The sequence below is a fragment of the Pelmatolapia mariae genome, linkage group LG5 (assembly GCF_036321145.2).
Source record: "Pelmatolapia mariae isolate MD_Pm_ZW linkage group LG5, Pm_UMD_F_2, whole genome shotgun sequence".
Taxonomy (NCBI): domain Eukaryota; kingdom Metazoa; phylum Chordata; class Actinopteri; order Cichliformes; family Cichlidae; genus Pelmatolapia; species Pelmatolapia mariae.
This window is the reverse complement of record NC_086231.1, coordinates 10,838,151-10,853,422: the sequence shown is the minus strand read 5'-3', so window position 1 is coordinate 10,853,422 and position 15,272 is coordinate 10,838,151. Positions and strand designations below refer to the sequence as shown.

Below are 15,272 nucleotides of genomic sequence, written 5' to 3'. Positions count from 1 at the left end.
GGACCAGACGAATGCCTGAGTGAAAAGCTTAGCCGTTAACTGATTGTAATTCAGTGCATTATTCACGTTAGAACTTGCAGTCCATAATGCTGACAAACACGTTATAAAGCCAATTTTTTCCCCACAAGTTTATAAACCCTCAAACTCTGAAAGTCCTCATGCTCTGCTCAGTACATGTAACAGAGTCACCTCATTCCCTGTATAGAGAGAAAGTCCGTCATCATCCCAGCTGGCTGTTTTCTGTGTCTGACAAGTAGATATCTACTTCGCACAGCTCACCAAATAGTTCTAAGTGGAAGTGGGGTTTAAACTGTCTGTATTGTTGCGTTTGATTGGATCACCTGTATCTGAAGGGGAAAACATGAGGTAGAGGCTCCATAGTATAGTACAGGGGTGTCCAAACAGATTTATTAATAGAAATTCACCTAGGGGCCAACGATCCCTACTGACATTATTTTCTACACGTTCACAACCCCTGGACCATCTGGAACTCTTCTTGTTTAGCACTCGTAATAACACAAACACTAAATCCTCCTTCTCTTGTGCTGTTTTGTAGCAGTGTATACACCTGAGACTGTCACCTGTCTGTCTGTCCTGCACTCTCTCTGTTTCTTTCTCTCTGATTGTGGAATAAAAGTATGAACATGTATTTATAAGTTACACTTGTGTTTGAATCCTGCAGCTTATCACACATTTGATTTCCATGTGTGACGACTGCAAGTGTCCAGAGTGAGGACAGACTGAGGGACCCACTGCTGCACATCATCTGTGAGGCTTTGCACCCCTGATGATCCACCAGGACACACTCAGCAGTGTGTGAGGAAGAGGAGGAGGAAGAGCCAGCAGCAGCTGACAGATGGAGAGAATAGACAGACTGTTCCCTGTTTGTGAAGGACTGCTAGAAAAGTTTAAAATAACTAATTGTCTGTCCTGAATCAGTCTTATTAGGTAATGTTCAAATAATGTTATCATTCCAGTGTTTTCAGTGTGGGAGAAAGTACTCAGGGCCTTCAAGTTACACACTATGAAAGGCAGCAACAAGTTTAATGTTCAGAAACCTAAAGTATGTATCAGCAGCAGAATGGAGCTAAAAATAAATGTTTGTTTCAGTTCTATGAAGCTTTGAGTATTTTGGATTAGTAGCACTGCTGTGTTTGTTGCATCATATTGCTGTAATTGTTTATATGCTTTATATACTCAGAGGTAAGTTGATCTATAGTGTTACATCATATTCTATAAGGATGTTATGTGTTTGTATACTTTCTGCCCAGTTTGACCCATTTAGCAGAAGTCAGCCTGTTTAAGGCTCTGATATCTATTCTGTATGACTTAAAGCAGTTATGACATGGTCTGATTTTCTCACCCAATAAAGGAATATTTCATATATCAGTCTACTCTTCATTCTATCAGCAACAGTTATCACAGCTCGTACATTTTCTTTTTACACATATATGTGAGCATTGAGCCAAATTTAGTAATGCCAACATATCAAACGAACAACATTTGTCTCTTATATATAATACATATACACTATCAAACATATTTGTCTTTGAGTGAAGATTTAAGGTGATAGGACTTATAAATAACTGGAACTTGAATCTTTACTGAAGCTCAGTGTTAGACACAGAGTTCACTCACATGAATTTCACTCACATGTGCTGTACCAGTGTACCTGCACATGTGATGTGACAATAGAAGTGATTTGATTTGAGAGTTCAAACTCACTGCTGTAATAACTTATAATGATTAATATAATAACTATAATATTGGCCATATCATATTTACACTGACTTTAGTCTCATGAACAACATTGGCTAATTGTTATTTACTAGCTAATCTTAAATGACTGTTCAGTACAGATATGAAGGCCAACAATCATGTTTTACAGTCCTGCGGTCTCAGCCTCAGATACTTATTAAATCACACAAAGCTCGTGTAGAAACAAACACACGAACAAAATATGTTCTCCTTCATTTCTGTCAAACAAAGCTGTATGAAACGTTTCCAGCGGTTGGTGTTATGGTTGCTAGGCAACCTGGGCAGCGCGACGGAGGCTAGACCGTCCCATTTCACGAGCCTCGCACTTCCGGCCTTAGCGGTCTTTGAGTACGCGGCCCTTGAGGATCGTTGAGGCTGCGTACTTTAAGGCTGCAGACCCTGAATTGGGATACAGCCCCTGAATTGGGATACAGCCTTAATCCCTCACCTCTAAACAGCTCTCTTCTAGGAGACACACTGCTGGCTAACGTGTCATGTGATCAAACAGCGTAATTTAATTGGCTGAGAGCCGCTCGACTCGATCTAGTGCTGATTGCTCTGGCTTGGGTCATTTAAGGTCATCACTTTTGCAGGTGAATTTTTGCAGTTGAATTTTTGCAGGTGAATTTTTGCAGGTGAATTTTTTGCAGGTGAATTTTTGCAGGTGAATTTTTTGCAGGTGAATTTTTGCAGTTGAATTTTTTGCAGGTGAATTTTTGCAGGTGAATTTTTTGCAGGCGAATTTTTGCAGGTGAATATTTTTTGCAGGGAAATTTGGAGGATAAAAATTCAGTGTTATAAATTCAATGTCTAAAAATAGTTGGATTCTGATGACACTATATTTCTTCCATAGACGAGCGTATACTTTTGGCAACATAGTGTTTTTGTCTTTCCCTGATGAGCATCAGTAATAAATATAGTTTCAAAGACAAAGCTTTATTATTTGATTCTGTTTTTCTGCTGGCAAAACATTTTACTGTTCTATGATCCTAAACCAAGCACTTTATATATGTTCCACATTTTTTCATGTCAGAATCACATAAGCAGCAAAAGAGAACAGAACTGTAGATAGTATATTAAATGGAACACATAAGGCAACATTTTAAGAGGTTAACCCACAGGCTAATGCCATCATCTCATGTTTTTATTTCACCTTTCAACTGTGATTAGTCAGATTTTTTTCTAAACGAAACATTTAATCACACATTGTTTAAAGTTGAAGGCACACATACAGAAAGCAGCACGCCATTGTTTTTGAAAGTTATGATATGAAATATGATGTTTTCTTGTAATACTGAAGAAGCTATAGTGGCACATACTGGCACATGTTTGGAGTAAACTCTTTGGTAACACAGAAACACCTTTAGTTAGAGGCACATGAAGCTGGTTTTTGCCTTCAGAGCATAGCAAAAACCTTCCACAGGAAGTTGAATTAAGTGGGCAGTAAGGTAATGTACAGCAATTGGTAACTATAGGCTAGTAGTTTGATTGGCAACATCATTATATTACAAAATTCACCAACAGTAAACATTTCATGTTATTGTAAATGTGAAAACAAATAAACCCAGCCCAAACGTAGCCAACCTTCACAAAGTGCTGCAGTGTTTTTACAGCCATTTGCTATAAATATCGCATGAAAGGAACATATTATAATATATATATACATATTAATTCTCTATTTTATAAAAAAAAATGTCCTTAAGTCCCTGCAAAAAATTTGAATCATCTTCATCTGATATCTCTAAAGTATGACAAGGACACACATGCAGAACTTGCAAATATCAAGTTGCAGTAACAGCGGAGGGAGATATTTTATTTCAAGCCAACATGAAAATAATCACAGGAAAGTGTTTAAACAGACATTATGAACCTATTTACATATATAAATATATATTATTATCTGCCCTGCTTAATCATTTCTGGTGATTAAGGATACTGTAATGTACATCATATGTTTTTTGTTCACTACTGACTTGGTGGCTTTAATATATTGTCTACCCCAGCTGGTGATGCAACTTCTACATGCCTGTCTGTTTCACTTTTTGGAGAAGCAAAGTGTCAAATGGATGTAGTGGACGGGTGTGTCTGTTGTATGTTTTCCTATGAGACTGGGTTGTATGGATACAGTAGCTCTAAATAAAGGATTATAAGATGTTAAATATCACAATTATTCCTTTAGCTTGACCACTTACAGTGTTGTGAAAAAGTATTAGCCCCCTTCCTGATATCTTACTTCTTAACATATATGTCATACTTTAATGTTTCAAATCAAACAAATTCTAATTCTACACAAAGACAAATCACAAAATACACTTTTTAATTGATGATTTTATTTATCAAAGGAAAAACATTAACCAAACCTACCTGATACTACATGAAAAATACTGGCAGCCGCCAGTGCTAACCCTCAGTTTCCTAGTAGATGCATGGTATGGTGTCAGGCCGAGCTTATTTTGCTTGTGTAGTGGCATAATACAAGGTTACCACTCTTGCGTCCTGGGTTCAATTCCTGGTGATGCAGGTGTTTATATAACTTCCTCAGGGATTAATGAAGAATTGCGATTTTCAAGATATTACAGTGCCTTGTTCTTGAGTTATTGCATTCACAAACTTGGGTGTCCACACCACCCGACCATATGCCTGCCTGGTGGGGTGACAACGATACCCCATCAGCCTTCTATGCTTAAGGGGTAAAAAGCAGTTGCCGCTAAACCTGAACTTAATAAGAGGTCGTGCCACCCTTGGCAGCAAAAACTGCAATCAGACATTTGTGATAACTGGCCATGACTCTTTCATATCGCTGTGGAAGAATAATAGCCCGCTCTTATTTGTAGAATTGTTTAAATTCAGCCACACTGGAGGGTTTTTGAGCATGAACGGCAAAAATCGCAATCTGATATAAGTCCAAACTTTTCTTAGGTCACTCTAAAACATTCACTTTTTGTTCTTTATCTATTTTTTTTTTTTTTACTATTCAGAGGTGGACTCTGTCGTATTTCAGACATTGTCCTGCTGCATAAGCCAAGTGTGCTTGAGCTTCACAACGTAAAGTGATGGCTGGACATTCTGCTTCTGAATTTTATGGTAGAGAGCAGAATTCATGTTTCCATCAATTACAGTAAATGTGACACTACCAGCACCAACTTTAACTGTCAGTATAGTGTTTTTATGTTTATTTTTTTATTTTAATAAAATGCTGAACAGAACATTACATTCTATTATTTTTAACACAGGTATGGTTTGCTTTTCTTACCCTAATAAATGAAATAATTATATATGGAAAAAGGAAGACTGATGTTAAAAAAAAGAGAAGAATGAGTACATGTTTAATTGCTTTGAGCTGTGTGTATTTGTAAGTCTACAGGATGACGCAGCAGCAGGTCTCTGGGTAGTCGTCAGCACTGACTTTGCGCTCGTTGCCGTACACATAGTAGACGTAGCTCTTGTCTTTCCACTTGTAGTTCACCTGAGTGATGGGGATCAGCTCGACCGTCTGCCTCTGAAAGAGAGAGAAATCGAGGGATTCATATTAAAGGAAAACCTTCAACAGTATCAGAGCGCATCAGCTTGAGTCAGAATACTTTAGCTTAGCATTGACTGAAAGCAGGAGTAAAGGAAATCTAGTAATGAACACTTTTCTTAGCCACATTTCAGATTTGTGTTAATCTTCAATTGACCAGCTTCAAACCTTTGTCCTTTTCTTTAACAAACCTCCCAAAAGATAATCCCTTTTTAGTGTTTATATAACAGCTAACTCTTCAACCACCATCAAATCATTCAAGATGGCTTTAGTTATGTTTATAGGACACCTTATCTCTCGAGCTTCTGTAGCAGTCGATTACTTTAATAATTAAACAGTCTATTGATTTTTCCATTGACTAACTGAGGAATCAGTTAAGTTAAATACTTTGCAGAGCAAAGTAATAAATTGCAGAGTAACACAGGCACACCAGCACAGGCTGGCCACTTGGGGAGACTACACTATAGCCTATAGACTCAAAACAGAAGTCTAAAGTAAACTTTGCACATTTTCCTTGCTGCTTCAACTAAAAACAATGGAATTTCAGCTTTAATCAATTATATTTCAACTAGAATTAACTCCTGAAGGAACAAGGATAGCAGTTTTCTTTCCTTCCACACTCTGGAGAAGATGGTTCCTAATTTTTCTCTTGAGCTGTGTGTCGGCCTACCTGCTGCAGAATCCTGGAGGTTTGGCCATAGTTAGTTTGATGTTCTTTGATCAGACGCTCAGAGGCCTGAGAGACTGCTGGGTTTGGAAACCCGAGCAGGGGGTAGACCTGAGAGAAGCAAGAGTTTAATTCACAATATTCACACAGCTAACCCCAGCAATGTGTTTTCCTTCTCCTCAACCTTTCCTTTACATTTATCTCAACTACACCTGTCTGAGGTGAGTTCCTGCAGTGGCTTTATGTTTAATTTATGAAGATTATTTCAACATTTTAACATTACAAAAATAGAATACAACATTCCAAACGACTGTGTGAAACTACTGAGATGTAATTTTTTTGTATAAAATTTTGGTATGTGTGTGTGTGTGTGTTTACCAGGTTCTGGCTGCTCTTGAACAGCTCCTTCCCTTTCACTGAGCGCAGCTTATCACTCTTCAGACCACAACTCTGCTCCACCAGATGATCTTCCACATGGTTTTTCCTAAACACAAACACACAGATATGAACTATATTCATGCTATCTATATCAAATGTAAAATATAATACAAATATAACACACACTTTACATCCTGATGAATACAACATTACATTAATTATTCAGTTCAAGTTTTAACCAATCAAGTTTGTACTGTTTTCAGTTTAAACTCGCAGCATGTAATTTTGATTTTTATTGACTAGAGGGCACCAAAGCATCACTCAAAAAACCATTTATTCTCTTCCACTTATTCTTATCAGGGTTGCGTGACTGCTGGGACCTATTCAAGCTACCATAGGGGAAGAGGTGGGGTACACCTTGGACAGGCCGCTAGGCTGTTGCAGTTGTAACATAGAGAGACAGACAACCGTTCACACCTAAGGGCAATTTAGAATCACCACTTAACCTAACCCCACTAACTGCATGTCTCTGGACGGTGGGAGGAGGCCTGAGTACCCACAGAGAACACTCCACTCCACACAGAAAGGCCCTGACCAGATTATGGAGTTGAACTCAGGATCTTCTTGCTGTGATGCAGAGCCAAGCCACCGCACCACCCAAACATAGTGACTGTATTTGCAAGAGTGCTTTGAATGTTCATGAAACCTGAATTTTCTCAGTTTCAGCATAAATTACATTAGATAAATCTCTGTTGTTAATAATATTGGGGTGTCCACTGATCAAGAATTTTTTTATTATCATTCAAATATCGCTTTCAAATTTAATGCTAATCCTCACATATTTTACATGCTACATACTTTTACTGATAATAAAAACAAAACAATGACCATGTGTAATTTCTTCTCTTGTTTCCTTATTTGATTTTTAAAATCTGATTATACTGTATGTCAGATATCTGCAGAAATATATGGGCCTCTTAAGCGTATAAGCAACTCTGTCACTGAAAGATAACAGCTTTGTTTTCATAAACTTGTTATTCCTTAAGTACAACTAAAACCTTGTGCAGTGCTCGTGTATTATCCTTAAGGAATGGACCCCATCAGTTGTCTGTGGAAGATATTTAATGTTTTCTAAAATTTCAGTGGAAGTACCTCAAAAAATATTTAAGGTTGAAAAAAAAGAAGAACCAACTAATTTGCGTCGACTTTTCAAAGCCTTTTAAAACTTCTCCATGTACCATTTTTCCTCTACATAATTCATGGATATCTGTCAAAACAAACAGACCTCAAACAGAACCTCAAGTATCCTTAATTAACTCTGCAAGTATCCAGGACATGTGGCATAAAATTAGCTTCAAGGGCTTTAGAAACAAATTTAAATCCTTTAAAGGAGTTACATTGAGTTCAAATTTAAGTGTCTTTATATACTTCTGCAACCTCCTCCAGGACCATTTGAATTTTCCAAATGACACCTAAAACACACTTGAAGAACCCAATTTTCATATAGGAAATATAGGAACACTGAAACTGCTGTTGTACTTGTACTCACCATTCCACTTTAAGCTCAATGTAGGTCAGCAGTTGACGTTTTCCTTTACAGGTTTCACATTGCTTTTTCCCACTACCATTACACTTTGTACACCTAAACACACACAGACACATGACTCATTATTTTTGGTTACTTACAAACATACCATTTCCTGATTTTTCCTTTGTCCACATTGAAGTGAATAAAATCATTTAAATATGTTTGACTCAGTCTTGACCATTCTCGTTTCTCTAGATTTTCTTTTAACTTTAAAAAATCTGATATTTGTTTATTTTGTCGATATGTGTATGCTTATTTTGTCAATATTGCTGCTCATCTTCAACCAGGATACACTCATAAAAGACTTTAATTATCAAATTATTTTTAAATGTTTGTTAAATAAATAAAAGTAACTTATGATTTCACATCCTCCTGAACATTTTTTGACTGATTTCTTCCTTTGCTCAAATTTATTGGCCAGATGGTTTTTTTTTTTTAAACAAAAGGTTATCCCAGTTATTGTGGGGTTAGTCTGTAGCGTCAGATAGAAGACTGTCCCTGAAGCAACAAATAGCAACAACAGTATTTTATTTCAATCTTTAAATTGTTAAACCCTTCATTTTATAAAACATTCATATATAAAAACAATTGTTTAATGAGGCTTTTCTTGCTTTTGGAACACTTCTACTTCTGCTTTTAATTTGAGTAAAAGAAAGTCTACAAAGAAAGCATCATTGAGGACATGAGCAGAGATTTAAGCAAAAAATGAATGGACATGCAGAAAAAGAAAAAAAGTGATTTATTCGGTGGACTCTTGAAAAGAAAGAGAAAAACTGATCAGGAAAAAAAGTAGGCTAAAGGTTATGACTTTGGTAGGTTCTGAGGAAATGACAAACACACAATTAGCCCAGGAAAACATGCTGCAGGGCATTGCAAGCCTCCCAGAGGTGTCTCAAACCAGCTGAAAAACACTGACACTGTCCCATGTCAGTACTGATGACATGACTCTGTGTGTGTGTGTCTGCTTCAGATGTTACTAAATAAATAGCAATTGTGATCGGTCAACAGAGAGGACCAGACGAATGCCTGAGTGAAAAGCTTAGCCGTTAACTGATTGTAATTCAGTGCATTATTCACGTTAGAACTTGCAGTCCATAATGCTGACAAACACGTTATAAAGCCAATTTTTTCCCCACAAGTTTATAAACCCTCAAACTCTGAAAGTCCTCATGCTCTGCTCAGTACATGTAACAGAGTCACCTCATTCCCTGTATAGAGAGAAAGTCCGTCATCATCCCAGCTGGCTGTTTTCTGTGTCTGACAAGTAGATATCTACTTCGCACAGCTCACCAAATAGTTCTAAGTGGAAGTGGGGTTTAAACTGTCTGTATTGTTGCGTTTGATTGGATCACCTGTATCTGAAGGGGAAAACATGAGGTAGAGGCTCCATAGTATAGTACAGGGGTGTCCAAACAGATTTATTAATAGAAATTCACCTAGGGGCCAACGATCCCTACTGACATTATTTTCTACACGTTCACAACCCCAACATTTTCATGCAAATATGATCTAATCAAAATGCAATATATTAAGCTGTGGTTTTGACTTTAAAATGTTAATAGTGAGTAAATTATTTGAAAACACAAATTCAAAATAATCAGAATCTAAAATGTATGAATTTCAGGTGACAATTCTTGTATTTGTTTGCCAACATTAAAAAAAAAAGAAAAAAAAAAAGAAAGAATAGGAGGTCTGATCCCAATTTATTAACACTGAATCATTTCAATTGTTTGAATTGTCAATTGTTTAATTCTACATATCATTATTAGTTTGCATGTATATAAAAAAGAAAAAGGTAGATGAAGATAATACAAAATGTAAGCTGTGAAACTGGTGTTTTGTCTGCTTTATTTTCAGTTTGTGTGACCATTCAGTACCTGTCTTTGCCTGTGCCATTACAGTGAGTGCAGGCTGGATCGGACTTTGCCCCACCATTACACACCGGGCAAGCTTTCTACAATGACACAAATAAGCAAATGTTTTAATTGTACCTTGATCAGACTTTTCATGTCTTTTTATTTACTATTGAGAGTTTCCTTACTTTTCCACTTCCACTGCACTCCTTGCATTGCTCAGTACCTGCTGCATGGCACGTGTGGCATTCCTAAACACAAACACACACAAAAAAGTTAAAAATGAGCAAAAGGTAAAAACTTTTCAGAATCACACTGATGGGCAGTTCTCCTTAGATTCCTCACACACAGTTTGTGTTCATGGTTTAACTTCTAATTAGAGCTCAAGCTAAAGTGAAAACTACATGTGACTATAGCACTGACACCTCATGCTATGTTAGCAACCAGCTCATTCAGGAACTCAAATCTTCACAGATTTCAAGAATCCCATTCTTTAAGTATATATATCTTGAAGCTTAAAGCTCAGAACTAAACTGCAGGTATCCCAGCACTTTGACAGACAGGTTTTGTTGTTCAGCCACCTTGACGGAGGACGTGTAGGGCACCCGGATCTTCTCTGTGTGGTCACTGAAAAGTTTGGGGGGTGTGGCCTGGACCTCCCATGGTCGTGGAGCGGGCTGGGCGTAAAAGTCAGCAGGCTCACCTTTTAAATACATGAGATCACAGAAAATGACAGCCAAGAAACTACTAGTATAGTAAGTTACTGCATTGTCAGTAGGTTTACGCAAGGATTAATAAAAAAAGGCATTTCATTATTATGAAAACAAAAGCAAGTGTTTCCAGGTTGAACTCTTTCAGGTAAAACACTATTGATTAATTAGTTGTTCTGGAGTTTGATTCGTAATAGGCTCTGAGTATCACACTATGGTTTTTAATCCCTCACAAGGCCATAAACTTTGAGTGTGGTCAAGAACAAAGTGAAAAATGTGGTTTGGTAAAGTGAAATAACACAAACTCTACCATCAGATTAAAAAGCATCCAGCCTTGCGCTATAATAACAGAACATGGTGGCTCAAGGAAACAAATGAAAATGGCCATTTTAATGGCTCCACATCAGGTTTGGATTTAACAAAATGAAAATGTGCGTTTACCTTCATGTGGTTTGTGGGCCCACTCAGTTGACCTGGACTCAGTGAATGTCTCCAGACGATACTAAGGAATAAAAAACAGACTTTACTGAGAGAAACTTGATTTGCTGATAACATTACTGTGCTAATTTCTCTATATTTCACATCAGAGTGAAAGTGAAACATACATTTCTATGCATCACGTGCAAAAAGCTGGACATGTTAAAATAAAAGTATATTTGTTGTGTCAGATACACGTTACAGGCGTTATGATTTTATTCACACTTTAATGTCACTTTAAGGGTTTTCAGGTCACATGTCAGCCATGTGCAAGTTAAGGTTTGTTTTAAACTGATGTGAAACTGTTTTTTTGACATCACATCTTTGCCTTTATTTTGTCTCTGCATGCTCAAGATGTCATCACTTAGAAGGACTTTGTAATAACACTGCTCATGCAGCTATTGCCTGTCAGCCTGGTACTGTATGAGCCTTCAGTCTGTTTCTGGATCAGGAACAAGTTGTATTAATGCACATGTAGAATCAGAAAAAACATCTTATTGTCAAAATAAGTATAAGATGGAGACAAATGGGGTTGAAAATATTGAATAACAAGAACTATTTTCACTCTCACTGTTAAAAGTGTAGAACCTGAGATAGTTGTGATCATAAATATGTAGGTAGAAGTACTGTAGCTGATATCAGTTGACAGTTATGCAGATCTCTATCAACATCACTCTTTGAAAACAGATTAAATCCTGCACACAATTTGTTTAAACTTGTAACATACAATGTATTTCCAATTTGGTTTCATTTAACTGGCATCATATTACTGATGGTGACAGCATTATAAAACAGGAAGATTTAATTACTCTAAAGGTGTTGAATGGCTCCATGGAGGTGATGACTCCCTGAGTGACTGGAGCGTCACCGTAGCAGCACTGAGATGACACAAATTCCTTTAAAGCCTCACGAGCTGCATCCTCAGACAGAGAGGGGATGCTACAAAACACATAAACTCTGTGTTAAACCAGAATATTCTACTGGTTGGTGAGCAGCGCAGAAAAACAAGTAATATGTCGTACCTCCATTCGGGATTTTCAGGGCCGGGTTGGGGTGGGGCTACTGGCTCCAAGGGCATGGGAGGGGGCAGGAAACCTCCTGCATCAATGACAAATTTTCAAGTACCAGCAACAGCATTAATATGAGGAATTATGTGAACCGGGCTTTTCTTACCTCCTCCTGGCACAGTGCCTTCATAGCCTGGGACATTGCCAAACATGTTGGCTTGGGGCGCCATGACAGGTGGGTACATAGCTGGAACAAACAAGAAGAAACAAACCATTGAAACCAATATTTTGGATGAACTTAAAAATTTTCATTCAAACTAAAGTTCTAACCGAGCAGCTTAGGAGGTTTGGGCCCTATACCACGAACCTCGTTCAGCAAACATGCAGAACTAAAAGTCGAAAACACAAAAGCCAGCTTTAACTAAGCTTGGCCTAAAACAAACAAAATGTCCAATTTTTATTTTTATTTTTATTTTTTAGTTTTTACAAAAGGTGACATTTGATAACGGTGTAACACACTTTCACGCATCGGTGAATGCGGGCAAAACAGAAGCTACCTTGACATTATAAGTACAGTGTTGACTTTGGCCACATCTTAATTTTTTGTCATCTTCACACATATTTTTCCCTTTCTATTTATTTTTATTTGGAATTATTTATTTTAGAAAAATTATTATATCCACCTATGGGAATATCAGTTCCTACTGACATACCAGCAGAATAATGGCTCAGAAAACTAAAATTAAGATTACATTTACCTGACACTTTCCCCTTCTAAAAGACTCAAAACTTGCCAATGTTCCTAAGAGTTTAGTTCCAATGCTTATCTCGTTTTTCCACAAATATTTTGAGTAAGCTAGCATAATTTTAACCTCAAATGGGATTTTTTTTCTTCATGTTTGTATACAAGAGAAACTGCTTAATAAACAAAATCTATATGTGTTTTTTGAAAGCTTTTTACAACTTACAGACTTTGTTTTAGTCAAGACTTCACTTGTAAAGGACACATTTTGGTTACATGAATGAAAAGGAAAGGTATCATATTTCACATTATCTTTCTTCAGAAGACTCATTCATCAAACTGGTTAAACAGTGACAAGATGGAACATGACAATTTTCTAGATAAACTTCAGTTCATACAAATTTACATTATGTGTGCAGCTGAACAAGCCCGTTCCTGCACAGAGGAATTTTTGGTGTGAATGAAAGAAGGTTCTGCCCACGCTAGCGTTAGCTATTCCAGTAAGATTAAAACAAGCATGTTAACCTGACACCCAAAAATGGTGACAGAATATTGTAATGCATCTCATTTTACTTTTGATATTAAAATTTGACCTCCCCCCCTTTTTTTGTTGTTGTATTAACTGTCATGTTTAAGTCAAATAAATGTAATAAGTAAATAAGTCACCATCAAATCACAATTAAGGCAAAATACAGTTAATAAATTTACATATCAGAACAGAACTGTAACATGTTCTCCACTGCAACCTGCAGGTTTATTTCTGATTCTGTCATAAGTCGCTGTGTGCAGGCAGGAAAGGACCCAAACGCACACTCACGTCTCAAGTAAACTCAAAAAACACAGCCTTATTTGCTGGCGTGTAGGTGACACAAAGAATATAACCTAAACTGGAATACTGGAACCTAATCGTACAAAGATACACACAGGGAAATACACAGCCATGGATGAGGGAGATTGCAACGCTGGACAGAAGAAAACAAAGGGCTTAAATTAACAGGGAATGACGAGAGAACAGGAAACGCACACACACACACAGCTGGGGCTAATTACACACAACGAGACAGAGGATGCAAAGCTAAACATAACACATGAGATAAGGTACCTTCAGAGTAAGAGAAGTAAAACAAAACATGGCACACACAGACAAGAGAAAGTAAAACCGGAAGTAATGGGAACATCCACAGAGACGCAGACAGACACAGAAACACGACTGAATGGGGAAAACAGAATAAAACACGAGGAGGAAATAAGACACAAGAACTCACACAACCTATTTAAACACAGACACACAAAGAGAGACACAGAGGCCACAAGGGGAAAATACTAAATAATCAAGGAACTAAACAGGGAATATAAGAAACTCAAAACAGGACAACTAGGCACTGAAGAATAATAATAAGACTAACAAAGTGGACTTCTACATAAATCATCATACAAAATGACAAAAAAAAAACCCCTGAGATTCACAGTTTTTAAAGTTTCTAAAAGTAGAATGGGAGGCAGAGTTTTGAGCGACAGACACACTCTCTAGTTTTAAGATTAGCTTAAGCACTGATTACTTCTCAACTATCTTTTCTCTTTCACATACCACTATTGCATACATAGTCTAAACTACTCGTTAAAAAGGCAAACATCTGCATAAAGCTACAGGCTTCATATAGGCGGAGGGGGGCAGGAACTGTCGTCCAGCAATGATAAAGATCTTCAAGTTATAAAACAAGCTATAAAAAAAGCAGGTTAGGTTAATGCAACAACATTAATGTGAGGAATTGGACTTTTCTTACCTCCTGCCGACACATTGCCTTCATAGAATGGGACACTGCTGAAAGTGTTGGCTGAGGTGGGCATGAGAGGGGAATATGCAGCTGGAATAAAAAGAAACAAGAAACAAACCATTCAAACTAACACAGAGAGAACTCAAATTCATCTAAGTTCTTTTTGAATTCATTAATTAATTATCCTTTTTTTTTGGGTGGGTGGGTGAGTGGGGGTGGGGGGGATGTTTTTTGCTTAGGGTAAGGTGAACGCTCAGAGGATGACATCAACATCTGAAGTTTATTATGGATAATAAGTATTGTGTAAGCTGGGCCTCAGCAGTTGTGGGAAGGGAAATGTATGCTCATGTACCCAGGGCTGGTCTCTGTGGCCTTGGTGCACTCTGTTTAAGAGAGGTCTCCCCTTCCAGAGGGATTTTTTTCCTTTTTCCCCTTATCAAAAGGCATCAGTCGCATTTGTTACTTTGATGGACTGCCCAATCTTCAAAAATCTGTCTTAGCTTATCCATCCTTTCATGCATCTATTTTCTGCCGTTTTGGGGCGTTTTGGTCACTGAAGCAGCAGCCTGAGCAGAGAAACCCAGGCATCCCTCAAACCAGCTCATCCAGGAGGACACAGAGACACTCGCAAGTTAGCCAAGAGATATAATTTCTCTAGCAAGTCCCGGGTCTGCCCTGGGGGTTCCTCACGGTGGGACATTCCTGGAGTCCCAAGTCCTACTCTGAGCTTCACTTTCCTCCACCTTGTCCCTTGTCAGCAATCAGTCTAACTTCCCTTCTACAGTTCTTAGTATTCT

At 37.6% G+C, this 15,272-nt stretch overlaps 1 protein-coding gene across 1 annotated transcript; it reads right to left on the bottom strand.

Annotated features, from left to right (window-relative positions):
• Positions 1–5,053: 5,053 nt before the first annotated feature.
• On the bottom strand, positions 5,054–14,547 carry LOC134626989 (protein SSUH2 homolog). Its single transcript, XM_063472895.1, has 12 exons — positions 14,485–14,547; positions 12,125–12,205; positions 11,974–12,049; positions 11,761–11,890; positions 10,916–10,976; positions 10,346–10,467; positions 9,953–10,015; positions 9,789–9,865; positions 7,873–7,965; positions 6,324–6,429; positions 5,949–6,056; positions 5,054–5,257 (listed from the first exon to the last, which is right to left on the bottom strand). The coding sequence occupies exons 2-12, from the start codon at positions 12,201–12,203 to the stop codon at positions 5,117–5,119; spliced, it is 1,056 nt and encodes a 351-aa protein (XP_063328965.1). The 5' UTR covers positions 12,204–12,205; positions 14,485–14,547; the 3' UTR covers positions 5,054–5,116.
• Between the last annotated feature and the right edge of the window lie 725 nt (positions 14,548–15,272).

What these genes read in the sequence shown, in the direction of transcription:
- LOC134626989 (XM_063472895.1), bottom strand. Translation starts at nt 12,203, where the DNA reads ATGTACCCACCTGTCATGGCGCCCCAAGCCAACATGTTTGGCAATGTC. An exon ending in AGGCACTGTGCCAGGAGGAG is followed by an intron (nt 12,050 to 12,124) that starts GTAAGAAAAGCC and finishes TCATTGATGCAG; the next exon opens with GAGGTTTCCTGCCCCCTCCC. An exon ending in AGTGCAGTGGAAGTGGAAAA is followed by an intron (nt 9,866 to 9,952) that starts GTAAGGAAACTC and finishes GTGTCATTGTAG; the next exon opens with AAAGCTTGCCCGGTGTGTAA.